The sequence below is a fragment of the Suricata suricatta genome, chromosome 5 (assembly GCF_006229205.1).
Source record: "Suricata suricatta isolate VVHF042 chromosome 5, meerkat_22Aug2017_6uvM2_HiC, whole genome shotgun sequence".
NCBI lineage: Eukaryota > Metazoa > Chordata > Mammalia > Carnivora > Herpestidae > Suricata > Suricata suricatta.
The window spans coordinates 14,649,420-14,664,614 of record NC_043704.1 but is presented as its reverse complement, the minus strand read 5'-3'; the positions used below and the strand labels follow the sequence as shown (position 1 = coordinate 14,664,614).

General features: G+C 39.4%; 1 protein-coding gene across 4 annotated transcripts in view; it reads right to left on the bottom strand.

The window, feature by feature from the left end:
• Nucleotides 1-15,157, bottom strand: part of SCAF4 (SR-related CTD associated factor 4) — a 58,538-nt gene extending 43,381 nt beyond the window's left edge. For all 4 annotated transcript variants that reach the window (XM_029939066.1, XM_029939069.1, XM_029939067.1 and 1 more), the window contains exon 1: nucleotides 14,706-15,157. In XM_029939066.1, the coding sequence (XP_029794926.1) occupies nucleotides 14,706-14,735 (30 nt within the window). In that variant the 5' untranslated portion in view covers nucleotides 14,736-15,157. The remainder of the gene's footprint in view (nucleotides 1-14,705) is intronic.
• Between the last annotated feature and the right edge of the window lie 38 nt (nucleotides 15,158-15,195).

The following is a 15,195-nucleotide window of genomic DNA, read 5'->3' as shown; positions in this document are numbered from 1 at the left end:
TCACTTTGACTCTCCTCCCCTCACTTGTGTAAGGCCCCTTGGGATTACATGGGGCTCATCTAGATAATCAGGATAATTAACCCATCCTAATTAATATTCTTAGCCTAATCAAATTTTTAGAGTCTCTTGTAGGGCAAAATAATAACAGGTTCTAGTGTTCTGGATGTGGAGGTGGGCATTGTTTATGATCTTTGAAACAGCAGTGCTTAATTCATTAACTCACATCTATAATCAACCAAAACCCTCAAACTGTTTCCAATGGAATCTCTATCAAAACTAGATCATCATGTTGACTTTATGCGGGGTTTCCAACAGTCCTTTCGATCTACTCAGGTCATCTGGAAATAATTTTTTGCTACAAGATGTAGCAGCTACTCCAATCAACTCATAAATTTCATTAGCGTGCTTTACATGCCTTCTTTCCAATTCAATGTTTTTTGTTTTTTTTTTTTTTAAATAAGAACAGGACCTACTTGTGGGATGACCCTGATATTCCCTAAACACTGCCAGTCAGCTAAAATTCATTTAACAATACTCTCATCCTGCCTATATTTTTCTAATTTATTCATAATGAAATCATGACAAATATCTTTCTGAAATACTTGGTTTCTAGTCCTCACTAGACAAAACACACTTAGTCTGCTATGAATTGTTAGTCAATCTGTTCTGGCTCCTAGTAGACTAGAAATTTCTAGAAGTTCATAAAACAAACTAACAGAACCATCACAGATAAAAGTTACTGGCATTGAGTCTGCAATTTCTGGAATATGCCTTTTCCTATTTTTTAAATAGATCTTTCAAAGCAGTAAAAGAATTGAAGACCATTCTAGTCTAAGTATTTCTTCTAACCTTAAATCTTTCAATGTTTCCTTTAGGAATCATTCAAAGGCATATTTACCACTACCTTTTCTCCCCCGAACTTTAAAAAATTTGCTTTCCTGACATTTATTTTATAATGAATTATATTGATTATACATGTAGTATCCCTTCCTTGCTATTATTACCTCCAAGATGACAAATTTTGCCTTAAGCTCCTGTTATTAATACTTAATTACAAACTTTAAAGAAAAAATATGAATGCTTCCAAAAGGAAACATGTACACTTACAGTGACAGGCTAGTAGTCAACTCTTCCCTCTGACAGATGCAGATATCAATGAATTTAATTCTAGTTTTTCTTCGTCTTTCATTAATTTGACTCAATATATCAGACTCACGAGCTTCAACCAAATAAAGTTCAATCCAACATAACTTTAATGTTTATTGGTAACATATAAATGCTTTATAAAGGTACACATTAAATTTCTTAACAGAAAACAATTAGGGGGAAAAAGTTTTTAAAATCCTCTTTTCTGCAAAGATGCTTTGTCTATCTAATTACAGCCTGAAGATAACTCTATACAAAAAATTCTTACTGCTAGAACAATTAGGAAAGGGATAGTTTACAGTTCCTTTTACTTGGCATTTTACTTTATGCCTTCATATACACTTTACCAAATGTTTGTTGAAACTAATACTTTCCTAATACTGGGTAATCCAGGGACACTTGGGTAGCTCAGTAGATTAAGCATCTGACTCTTGGTTTCGGCTCAGATCACTCTCACAGTTTACGGGTCTGAACCCCATACCCGGCTATGGCTCTGTGCTGACAACAGGGAGCAAGCTTGAGATTCTTTCTCTTTCTCTCTCCCCCTCTCCCTCTTCCCTGCTCTCTCTAAAAAGTAAATAAACAAAAAAAATGCTGGGCAATTCAACATGATAGGGGAGGAGTCAGGAGGTAGAGGTACAGGGGGTTGCAAACCAACCACACATTTAACAATGCCATTCTGTCAACTATGCCATTCTATCTGAAGGTAGAACATGTACAAAATGGTGAAAATGAAAAATATGTATGGGAAAATAACTCAATTAACCCCAACAGCTGATTAATAAATATAGAAAAAAGTTCAACCTTACCAATAATCAAAGAAGTATAAACTAAAACTATGAGACACAATTCTTCAATTATCTAACTGGCATGAAGGTGCATTAGCATCAAGCGAAAAAGGCACTCTGCTGATGAGACCTAACTGGTGAGCTTTAATTTGAGAAGGAAATTTAAGCCTATGTATCAAAAACTAAAAAATGTTCATATCTTTTAAACTAAAAATTCCACGTCCAGAAGTTTATCCAAAACAATAATTATCTGTGCTCAAATCTTCCACGATGACTATTTTAAAATTAGAAAAAATATTGATATTCAGTGGAATATTTTATTTCCTAACTTAAATTTAAGTAACTTGTATTAATTTTAAAATGAAAATATTCAAATCCATTGATTTACAAATGAAAAACTTTGTATCTGAGACCAAAAAATTGCACTTCTCAACTTTTGATTATAAATATAAATAAGTAGAACCATCATTATCAGATACAGCTTATTCATGGATTAAACCTTGTCTTTGAAATTAAGTTATTTTAAGTCAATGGCTTGCAAATCTTAAATAAAATTTTTAAATTAAAACAAATATTTTAAAATGAATTTTAAATTTTGTTCTTTTAAATCTTTATAACGAATACCCTGTGGATACAAAACCCAAATTTGAGAAGTCACTGTCTTTAATGTAGATTTTGTTGACCTTTGTGCATTAAAGAAAGTATCCCTTTAATTACAGATATATACTTTACTGCCAAGCACATTTTAGTTACTTTCCATAAAGTCAAAAGTCTTTTGAAACCCAAATGCTTAACCAATTTTCCACTTGCTTAGAGAAAAGCAGAGAGACAAGACAGTCTGGCATTAGTATGAAATAGTCCTAAGACAGAGAAAATTTACAAGGCTTTTTATTATTTTTTAAAATGTTTTATTTATTTTTGAGAGAGATAGAGAGCAAGTAGGGGAGGGGTAGAGAGCAAGAGGGAGACACAATCCAAAGCAGGCTCCAGGCTCTGAGCTGTCAGCACAGAGCCCAATGCAGGGTTTGAACTCATGAACCCTTAAATTCATGACCTGAGCCAAAGTCGGACACTTAACCTACTGAGCCACACAGGTGCTTTTTAAAACAAAGAGTCAGGAAAAAGAAACTATTGTCTCCCTGTTCCTACTGAGCAGTCTTTCGTTTGACTTAAACACTACAAAATAGTTCCAATGATTTCTTTATAAAATTCACTTTTTAGATTTCTCATGATTCCTATCCAGATATTTTTACAAGCAACGTATTCGTCCGTATTCTCAAGCTAAAAAAATTTCATACCTTTCTTACACTGCTTTATCCTACTACATCCTCCTACAAACACTCCAACTTCCTAATTCCAGAATTTAGAGAAATTCATTACAAAATACACATGTAAGTGCAAATAAAAACTGTTAACATTAAATATAAAACCACTTTTAACTACTTGTATTTCTATGTGAATTAAGAAAATAGCATATAGCAAACAGTAGTTTAAGCTTCATCTGTTGTATTCCCCACTTTTAATTCTATCACCAAGCCCTATTTGGTAACATTTCCTGCTGGCAGAACTAATTTTCTAAGCAGTTAATTTCTGACAACTTACTCTATACAGTATGCCCTAACATACTATTCTTCGTTTAAGATGAACTCTTACAATTTCCAAGGGTCTACCTTTCACTCAAACTTTAAGTTGGCCAGCCACTCACTCAAACCTTTCACTTTACAACCAAGGCTGCCTTTCTTTAGCAGGGCTTCTTAACCTATTCAGTTTCAGCCTAGGACAAGGGGTCATTTTTTTCTTTTATTCCTTTCCTATATTTTGGTTCACTGAACTGCAATCACTCTTTCACTTCTTCCTTTTTACTTGACCAAGAAATAGTCAGAAGACGATTTTGGGAAATGGCAAATATTTTATCCATGCCACTGCTCTATTTTACTAGCACCAATGCCAGATTTCAAAATTACTTTTACTATGCCTCACTAGTGAACTTTATGTCCCCCCCCCCCCGCCAAAATTGTCTACAAAACAGTTTTGTGAATTATGTATTTCCTAGAGTTCAATAGAAGAAATAAAACTTGGTTCCTGGATATAAATACATTCAATTGGAAGAAAAAATAAAAATTATCCCATACTTTATGCATTTTATTTATAATCAGTTATTTCCACAAAGTTGTCATGACTGGATGTATGCACAAGCATGGGACCAAAATTTATAAAAATCCCCAACCAACTTAAAATTTAAATAGTGATCATAAATTAGTAAAAGAAACATACATGCCTAAAAGCATACCTTAAATTTTAAACATGCATCTATTGATGACTTAAAAACTTACCAAATTTCCTTATTCTTAAATTTTTACAAATCCTTCCAAAAGTATACTTGCTTCAAATGTACAAAAGTTGTTCAGTGAGCCCTCTCCCCTCATAAACACTCCAGTAGACAAAGGATTAGCTGCTCAAAAAAACTTCAGAGGGACTATGGGACTGGGCTCAGATGGGTACTTAGAGTACTGGTCAAATCTCAGAATTCCATTCTACACAGTGTGTCCACAGTCAATTCATACCACCTCTTCAGTTTCCTTACCTTTAAATTGGAAAAAAATGCAAAGACACACATATACAACTCCTAACCCAGTAGCTGACATCTGGCTGATAGTTAATGGGCAAATGCAGGATTCGTTTCCTGTCCTTCCTGTGAACTGTCCCCACTGGATTACTTCTTAAAAGAGCATGTAAAACCTAAAGATACCCTATAAAACGAACTTAGGATTCAGGACCAACAAAATAATTTACGGAGCCACTTAGTAGCTAATAAATATTGTTCTCAATGGAAAAAAGTCAGATTAAGCAAAAGAATGAAAATGGTGAGTTAAAAACTAATAACATTTTTCTATTTTTAAAACAGGTTTGAGATAGGACTCTAAAGTATACAATTCAGTAGTTTTTACCACATTCCAGAGTTGGGCAACCATTAGCACTATTTTGTTTTAGAATACTTTAATCCCCTCCAAAAATCCATATTCACTCCTTTCTCACCACTAACCAACTTTAATCTACTGTCTCTATGAATTTGCCTTTAAAATTTTGTTTAATGTTTATTAATCTTTGGAAGGGGGGAGCAGCGAGAGAAGGAGACAGATCCAAAGCAGGTTCCAGGTGCTGAGCTATCACCACAGATGAGGGGCTCGAATGCAGGCTCAAAGTCACAGACTGCGAGATCATGACCTGAGCCCAAGTCAGATGCTTAACTGACTGAGCCGCCCAGGCGCCCTGTGCCTATTTTTGACGTTAAACAATAATAAAAACCTTTATGAAGATTCGAACATATCTCCAATGAATCCCACTGTCCTTTCCAAGGTGATTTATCACTCAGCATCTCTTAATTAAGGGAAGGAGGTGATACATGGCCATTAAAGTTTAGAGAGTATTTTATGTTTCCTAAAGGCTTAAAAGGTATATTGCTGTAAATTTCCCTATTATAGGCTTCCTTTCAGCAGGGCCTTAGAATTCCACTGCAGCTAAAGCTCAGCTCTGACAAAGTCAAAAGGAGGAAAGAAAGTGTAAGACTCATGATAAAATACAAAAAGATATTTGAAGAGGGAGATTTATATAGAGTTGGTAAACTACTGCTCTTTTGGTAACAGCACACCTAAAGCAGGACGAGAGAAGCCAATACAGGGCAAGCAATAGTGGATGAATTGTCTCTAAAGCCTCTAAAATGCAATAATAAAACTGACTGAAATCATTTTACCATTACTAAACACTGGGAATTCCAAATAGCATCAGGGACAGAATATTTCTTCTGCTAAGTAAGTTGACTGAGAGGCTTAAGTTTAAATCTACTGTTGTGGTTACTGTGGAGTTTTAAAAATATAGAAGCATTATGTTTCTCTTAATAAGCAATCTGTCCTTAGTGGAAATTCATTAGGAAACCTCCGGTTATGTGGTCAGTGCCCAAAACATACAGATTCACCACAACTGTGAATTTAGAGAGTCACTACAAAGAAATTTGGTACAGCCTATGCTCAGGCTCAGTTCATTTCTCCAATCCTGTGGTTCCTATATGAGTGTGTGTTTACAGATTAAAGAGTACATTCAAAATATGATATCTGTGTGCAATTCTTCTTTCCTGAAATCCTTTTTCCTGGTTATATTTACAAACAGCCAGGATAGGCCTTGAACCTTGAACAAAGGTATAATAGAACACAAAGCTTGAAGATCCATGAACAAAAATCATGGAGGTCATTAGTATGCAACAAAATATAAGGAAGTAGACATTTATTTACAAAAGAATGTTTAACTAATAGAAATCTATACTGAATGTTTTAGTGGAAATATTTTAGTGAGGTTTTTTTTTGACTGAGGGGACATTTGAAAGTCACTAAAATCAATGATGAAAAATGACATGAGTACTACTGTGATTTCTAGAGTTTAATATGAAGAGGGTAATTTATACCAAAAGTAAGTTATGTTTAAGATTCCCTAAAAAGCGTGTGTTGCTTTATGTACAACTTTTCCTAATTAAAACTAATAAAAAGTGTTCTTCATTTAATTATGAGTGAAGGTAAGATTGATGAATCTGGCTATGACTGCTTACTCAACATAAATATGTGAAGATCCTCATTGACAAATATGCAGAAGTAAGGCTTGAAAGGAAACTGGAATATAATAGTAAGTCAATGTTATGACAGACCAGTAAGTAGGTAAGTTTTTCTATTTTTTCCCAAAAAAAAGTATTGATGCACTTTAAAAATATTAACTCCTTTTTTCCACTATAATATTTATTTGCATCTGGCATAAAGTTCAAGTTTCTTTTTTTGGTCAAACTCATGATTATTTCTGGAAATAATTCTCTTGTAGAAGAGGTCTGTATTAAATAGACAAATTATGCTCTGGATAGTAAATATGCAAGGCATGCCATTGCTCTATAGTTTCTTCCAACTAGGATTTCTGACCCACATGGATTTATACCAAAATCACGAATTAACCAAACACAATTGATAACTCTAAGCGAAGCTTGTATGGCTCTCTACTTTTCACTGAATCCTGCCATCCCCCTGACCCTGATACCTAAGCTCCAAACCTTAGCTCGGCGGGTGCCTGGCTGGCTCAGTCAGTTAAACATCTAGGTGCGTGATTTAGACTCAGGTCATGATCTCATGGGGGATGCTTAAGATTCTCTCCCCCTTTCCCCCTGCTCCTCCCCAACACATGCTCTCTCTCAGAAACAAAAACAAAAAACCTTAGATTCTATTTTTTTTTTAATTTTTATTTAAAGAGAGAACAAGCGCAGGAAAGGCAGAGAGAGAGGAAGACAGAGAACCCCAAGCAGGCTCCACACTGTCAGCAGAGTCCAACACAGGGCTTGAACTCACAAACCATTAAGATCATGACCTGAGCCAAAACCAAGAGTCAGCCACTTATCTGACTGAGCCACCCAGGTGCCCCTTAACTTCTAATTCTTAACTTCACTCCAGTGTTACACTGAATTTCATGCTGACCACACTACTAACTGCACACTGTGCTTCACTGGAATATCAAAGTTTCTATATCTATCTGTGCCTTCACAATCACCAATAAGGAGCTCTAGCTACAAAGCAATGAAATGTAATCAACAAACCATGAAAATATTTAACAGGACGAAGATGATCAGGATATAATAAATTATAACATTTTTTTGAAATCTTAATAGTTCTCAAAAAAAACTGTGACAGTACACTTTTAATTACATGTAATATTAGCAGATGCACAAACATGTCCCTTCAAGTCTAAGCTTTCTTTTTCTTTTTTAAAGTTTATTCTGAGAGAGAGGGAGCACTCGCGCACATGGGAACACACGCGCGCGCACATTTGCACATAGCGGGGGAGGGTCAAAGAGGAGAGACAGAATCCTAACCAGGCTCTGCACCATCAGCACAGAGCCCAATGTGGGGCTCAAACTCATGAACTGTGAGATCATGAGATCAAGAGTCAGATGCTTAACTGACTGAGCCACCCAGGTACTCCCCCAAGTCTAGACTTTCAACTGATATTTTTAAGGCCTAGTCCTAACACAAACTAAGCTACTACCAAACTCTACCTTTTCCTGTTCCATCGGAATAGAATATTAATCAACCAATGTTACCAAAAATTTGAACCGATAATAGGTAAGCTGCTTATTCTATATACCTAATAACACAGCGCAGCTTGTTTTTAGCTCATTAAAGTTGTATGCGTGTTGCTCTGAGGTATGCTAAAAACTTTTTTAAAAACCCAGCATATTATCTCAACAAATGTTATGAATAATATTGTGTGACTTTATTCCCATCATGTTATCAAGGTATATTTAAAATGAGATTTCAATGTATGCAGATATCTACAGAAACGTTACCTGGAATGCTGAAGTAAATTACATTCACTTGTACTCCATGGCAGAGACCCACCCTACAATGTGTATCCAGTAAAAAACACTTCCCCTGCCAAACACCTACTACTATTTTGGGAACTTTCTATCAGGAATTTGGTTTCACAATAAGCCAACTTTTCCATCATTCCAAGTTCTCTAAACCAGTTCCTTAATCATGTGTCCATGTCATTTTTTTATGAAACAAAATGCTACAAGCAAAATTCTAGACTTCTAGGGCAAGGTATATTATATTTTCAACAAGAACATCAGTGATACATGCTGCGATAGAAAGCTCTGAAAAGCCAGCTTTCCTCCACTCACCATAAGCCCAGACTTCTACTGTTGCTGGAGATCAGCAATTCACTGAGTCAAGAAAAGAGGAGAGGAATACAATGATAACCCTACTACCTGAAACTCTTATGGTAATAGCATAACATGGTCAAATGAGAGAAGAGAAACCTCCAGTTTTACTTCAACTACTGCCCTGATCCTCTGTATCTCTTCTACACAGTAGGAATCTTGTGTCAACTCTTTGTCCACTGCTTTAGATAGAACTCTCCAAGAAGGAAGGAAGGATCACACACAACTAAAGACTAACATTACAGATTAAAATAACAACAACAACATATCTTCATCATATGATTTAAGTTCTGGAAGACAGAGGGGCCTGGGTGACTCAGTTGGTTAAGCATTCGACTTTAGTTCAGGTCATGTCTCACGGTTCATGGATTCCAGCCCCAACCCCATGGAGGGCTCTGTGCTGACAGCTCAGAGCCTGGAGCCTGCTTCAGATTCTGTGTCTCCCTCTCTCTCTGCCCCACCCCCACTCCCCACTATCTCTGTCTCTCTCTCAAAAATAAACATTAAGGAAAAAAAATTTTTTTTAATTCTGGAAGACAACCACACCTAGTAATAGGTACAATACTCCATACACAAGGTGTGGCAAATTCCCTGCTGAGATGCAGAACTCAACTCTTCCTTCAGGATAACATGGTGGGTCTAGATGGACAGCCCAGGGAATTATGTAGCAACATAAATTCATAAAGTATTCATAAAGCTTAATTTGTCTGATCTTAAAAGATAAAAATGAATGTTAAAGTTCTCATATTTTCTTCTTGAACTCCAATGTATCATTATACCACTTCAGTATCTCAGGGCTGTAGTTCTCTAAAAATAATCTGAGGATCCCTGAGCTCCTTTCAGCGGTCACTGAGGTAAAAACTGTTTTCATTTTGATACTAAGACATTTTTTGCCCCTTTCATTCATTTTCTCACAAGTGTACAGTACATCAAAGTTTTCCAGAGAGTACCTGACATGTGTAATTGCAAGAGACTGAAAAAGATATACATGTGAGAACCCAGGTTTGCATATGAGATTTGCAAAAATGTAAAACGTCAGTCTTTTCACTTTTGTTTCAGAAATGTTATTTTTCATTAAAAATGTCATTTATGTTAACATCTAATGGGTTTATTTTTAATAAATGCATTTTCAGATTAAATTTCTAAGATGATAAACACCCCCAAAATATATATGATACATGTATGATATACCACCCACAGATACAAGAGTTCTCTATGGTCCTTAAACTTTTAAGAGTTAAAGAAGTCAAAATGCAAAGTCTGAGAATAGCTGACCCAGAGAAACTCTTATACATGAAGACATGTTTGAGAAAGTTCACTATCAGCAATAAAAAACTCAAATGTTCAGCAACTGGGGAATCATATAAATATGGTTTATTCAAATGACAGCATACTACCTACAAGTTAGGATGAAATCTTAATAACATATAATATTAATAAAGTTTGAGGGAACACACATAAACATGTATGACATACCACTCAGGCATGTCATATATATGTATATGTATAATATATCAAGTATTATATATTGCTTATGTACCACAGAGATTGATACTAAATTCATTTTGACTGCCTCTGGAGGAGGAAAGGGCTTTAACTTGTAATATTTTAAATTTAAATTAAAACCACTTATTAGGGCTCCTGGGTGGCTCAGTCAGGTGAACTTCCAACCCTTGATTTTAGCTCAGGTCATGATCCTAGGGTCATAGGACTAAGCCCTGCATCAGGATCCATGCCGAGCATAGAGCCTGCTTAAGATGTCACTCTCCCTCTGCCCCTTCCCCAGGTGCATGTGTGCGTACTCTTACTCTCTCAAAAACAAAAACAAAAAACCCACACTTCTACAACTGTCCATTCTTATTGTTATATCTTCTCTGCACTTTTTAATACTTTAATTAAAAGTCTTAAAATCATAGATGCTGCCAAAAAAAAATGTGGGGAGATATACTCTTCTGGAATTATACAAGATTGGTTAAAGGCTAAAATGCAATCAACAGATTTAAAAATCCAATCCATAACTTAATTCATTCAACAAACTTACAACATACCAAACTCTTCACATTAAGGAGTGTATAAACATAGCAGAAAACAATGACTTCTCACTTTTTTCACTTATCTTTTTACAACCCCTGCAAAGTGTCTCACCATAAAAGTCCTCTGTTTAATGGGTGTCTTTAGTAACTTCATCTTTTTTATTTTCCTTCCCGAATCAGATACTGACCTTTTCTACCTGTCCTGATCTGTACCCATACCCTTCCTTTTATCCACAATTTTGTTCTAAGCAAGCCCTCTTGTTGCTTTAAACTGTGCTTCTCTACACTGCCGCTCTCTGAACATGCTCACGCTTCTACCATCTAACAGACCAGGGCCTGAATGTCACTTATTAAGGCTAAGACCTTATATATGCCACATACGCATACAAATGGCTACCACCAGTGCCTCCGACAGTGTTTACTGCTCTTCTTTCCCTTCCTGTCCTTAAATCCCTCATAACAAAAATTATAAAAAAGACTACATTTGTTTCCTTATCTCCATCGCCATTCAACCTTAAACTTGAGATCCCATTATTCTCAAATTTTAGTTGCTTTTTCCTTAAGTCTTAACCTGTAACCACTCACCTGGTATTTTACATTATTATCTTTAGGCAGCAGTTAAGATGGGGAGATGTGCATTCAAATCCCAGCTCTGCCATTAACTAACAGTATGCCCCTGGGCCAATTATTATTTAACTTCTTTGAAAATCAGTTTCCTCATCTATAAATGGATGTCTGTGCAAGGCTGTGGGAATATTAAGTTAGATATGTATATATGAAATGCCTGATATGCCAGAGATGCTTATTAATTATTAATTCCTTTTCTCTCCCCTCTCAATTTCCTCCAGAGGGAGACTCCAGAGTGACTCCCAGAGGTCTCCCTCTATTCACTGGTTGCTTCCACGTTTGAGTCCTACATGCCCAATTGCTCGCCAAAAATTTCCACATGACTTTCCCACTCAATCTCAAACTCAACCTGTTCAAAAACCAAACAAATTTCCCCCTCCACCAAGTTGGATGTCTTGTGTTAATGACTGCTCGACTTGTGTTAATAGCAACACCACTCTCCCAGCACCTAAAATGTTGGGGGCAAAAGGTGCTTATGAGCCTATCAGATGGGCAAGGTCCATGATTCCTCTGGCCCATACGTTTCTCTGCTTTTCATGCCAAATTCTACTTAATTCTACCTTAGTCCTAAAAAATGCCAGTCTTCCTCAATTCTGCCTTCTATAATATATACTACAAATCAAGCAGTCTTCTGGATTGTATCACCCCACTACTTAAAATCTTCAGTTCATCCACAGCCTAAAAATGGAATTCAAATACATTAGACAGACATGAAACTTGTCAGACTCCAAACTACTTAACCATTTTTACTTTTCCGTAGCCTTTGGAATCAAACTACTGTACTGTTCACTTATTCCTCAGCACTGCTGTCCATCAATCACTACTACCTACACCTTCTGAGATCCTGAAACTGACATCAACCTTTTCTTCTCAAGTCTTCACTGATCTGCCATAGCCATCCCACGGTACTTTTAAAGAGCCCCAAAGGAGTTGTTCTATCACATATTAAAGTTATTTGCCAAAGTCTTGTGTCCTCTACTACATCAGGCTCCTAGGGGACAGAGATCCTTGGTAGTGCCATAGTATTTAGGACACAGCTTTGTAGCTGAGCACGCACTTGAAAGTTTGTAAAATTAAGGGAAGACTGGGGAGATTTGAGATTACAGGGAACTAACCAATAACAGTTCATGAATAGGGAGAAATAACTGAGAAGCACTACAAATCAAACTAGGATCTCCAGAAGACAGTTTCTTCAGAAGAAAGCTGGAATTGGCAACTAACATAATGTAACGTGCAGTTCATGAAGATTAGGAATGGAAATAAAAAAATTTGGGTAGAAAAATGTACAAAGATAAAAAAAATTCTCATTTTGGGGGCGCCTGGGTGGCCCAATCAGTTAAGCGTCCGGCTTCGGCTCAGGTCATGATCTCAAGGTTTGTGGGTTCGAGCCCCGAGCCCCATGTCCGGCTCTGTGCTGACAGCTAGCTCAGAGCCTGGAGCCTGCTTGGGATTCTGTGTCTCCCTCTCTCTCTCTCTCTCTCTCTCTCTGACCCTCCTCTGCTCCCACTGTCTCTGTCTCTCAAAAAAATAAAACAAAATAAAATAAAATAAAATTTAAAAAATTCTCATTTTGTACATTTAAAAAAGGTTAAAATACCATTTCCCTTTTTCGAAAAGGCAGTATCATACCTAATTTTGGTTTTATAAAGTAAAAACTAATCACACTTTCCCAGAACATTAAGATACTCTGCTTAATAATGTGCTCAATGTCAACTTCCATAATGCCTAACGTACAATTACTCTGACCTTAAGAATACTCTAAAAATCCCCCTTTTCGTTCATTAAAAAGAGTTAATAAGGTCTTATCTTAGGAAATAAATATCTTTGTAATCTTTAAAAAACTCTTGTGCCATTTATACAAATTCTCATGCATTCAACAAGTATTTGTCTCCCATGGTGAGGGGAGGAGGAAAGAATACAGACTCCCTACCCTGGTGGAGTCAACATTCCATGGAATTCTGCCTTCAGGAAACCAAGTCAACTTCCAAACCCGAAATCTTGGGAGGAGGATCACAAATTCTCTAGCCATCAAATATTAGGAAATATTATTTCGTTATTTTGAAAATTATCATACTGGCCAACAGCAGTTGCTACTACAGTTAAGACATGTTATGTACCCATCGGTGGAAGACAAATCATTTCGAGTATAATTCGAAAGGCAATAAAAGGTCCCAACTGCAGTGGTACTGGAGGGCCCCATATTACCGCATTGCAAATCTAAAAGAAGTTATTGCACCTAAATTCTGCTACGAGAGAAATTACAAAATCCTGTTGTGAGATGCAGCACGTTTTCAATGTATCGAGACATCTAGGGCAACTACTCTATCGAGCTTTTTCAATGTTGGGTTCCTCCTCAGTGTTTGGAAAAGGAAAATAATCCAACTCAACACATGACAACAGTTTCCATTCTGCAATGGTCAAGTCCCCTCCCCCCAAATCGATTCCGAAGAAGAGGCTGTGGGGACTCTACGCTCCAGTAATGACCGGAGGAAAAAAAAAAAACAAAAAACTATAGAGCTTCCAGGCGGCAGGCAGCTTTGTTCCCGGTTTTGGGAGGTTTTCACATGTAAATGTTCCCCTAGAAGGAAGGGGAGGATTAAGTACCTCGGAAGGAGCGCGAGGGTGGGGGACTAGAGGCCAAAGCCGGCTTTCTACCGGACTAAGGCGGAGCAAGTACTCTCCCGTTCAACTTTTAGGTGTCACGTTGGGGCCACAGAGCCCATTGAAAGGGCTGTGTTCACGGCTCGAAGTGGTAAGGAGCCACCCCTCTCCATTCGGGCACCCCATTTCCAAGTGTGTGACCCTCGAGGGGGGGGGTGGGAATGAACACCCTCTCCGAGTCCTCCTCCACCCGGGATCAGAGTCCAGGCGCCGCCGCGCCGCGGCCTGAGCAACAGGAGAGCCGAGGCCGCCGCTCCGCCGGCCCCGCGACCGGCAGATGCTCCCGCTCCCCCGCCCCCAACCCCACACGCCCGCCCGCGCTTCTTTCTTAGCCCCTTGCGGACGCCCGGCACCGCGAAGCCAGTAACGGGCGGCGAACAGAAAGCGAGAGCGCCGGGACCTGAAAGAGGGCGAAGTTAGAGGCACCAGCGCCGACGCGGACTGGGGGATGCCGGAAGGGGGCGAGGGGGGCAACCCGAAGTCGCCGCCCGGGGGTGGGCGATGGGGGAGGGGTGTGGGGTCGGTTCCCGTGGCCGCCGCGACCTCTCCGGGGCCGCAGGCCGCTCCGCGCAGGCCCCGCCGCCCCGGAACCCGGGCAGGAAGCGTCCCCACCCCGACCACAGCTTTAAACCTCCGGCGGCGGGAGAAACGGAGCCTCGGCTCCCGCGGCAGGCCCGGCACCCCCTAGCCCCGAGCACTCCTCACCTCCTGGTTGAAGGCGTTGACGGCGTCCATGTTCGTGCTGCGGCGGCTGCTGCTCCGGGCCCGCCGGTAACATAGACCTCGCGCCGCGGCGGAGCGGGGCCGGGGAACCGGCCGGGCCTGAGGAGCAGGGGGGAGGCGACGAGCGGCGGAGCCAGAGGCCGGGCAGGAAGAGGCTGCGGCCGAGGCAGCGGGGCGGACGGCAGAGGCGGAGGGTGGCGGGCCCCCTCTCAGTCCCGTTCTGAGGATAAGGAAAAGGAGGCGGCGGCGGCGCTAGGCTCCAACATGTCCGTTTGGTGGTGGCGGCTGCGCTCTGCGTCTCGCTGACACGGCCCCCCGCGCCCTCACGCACTGGCCCACACTGGCCCGACCGGCAAGCGGGCGGGCCTCTCTCTCCCTCTCACCAGCGGGATGGCGGCAGCGACCCGAGTCCACGCCGCGCGGGGCACCCTGGGACGGCTCGGGCCTCCCTGCGCTTCCTGTGCCCGGCTCC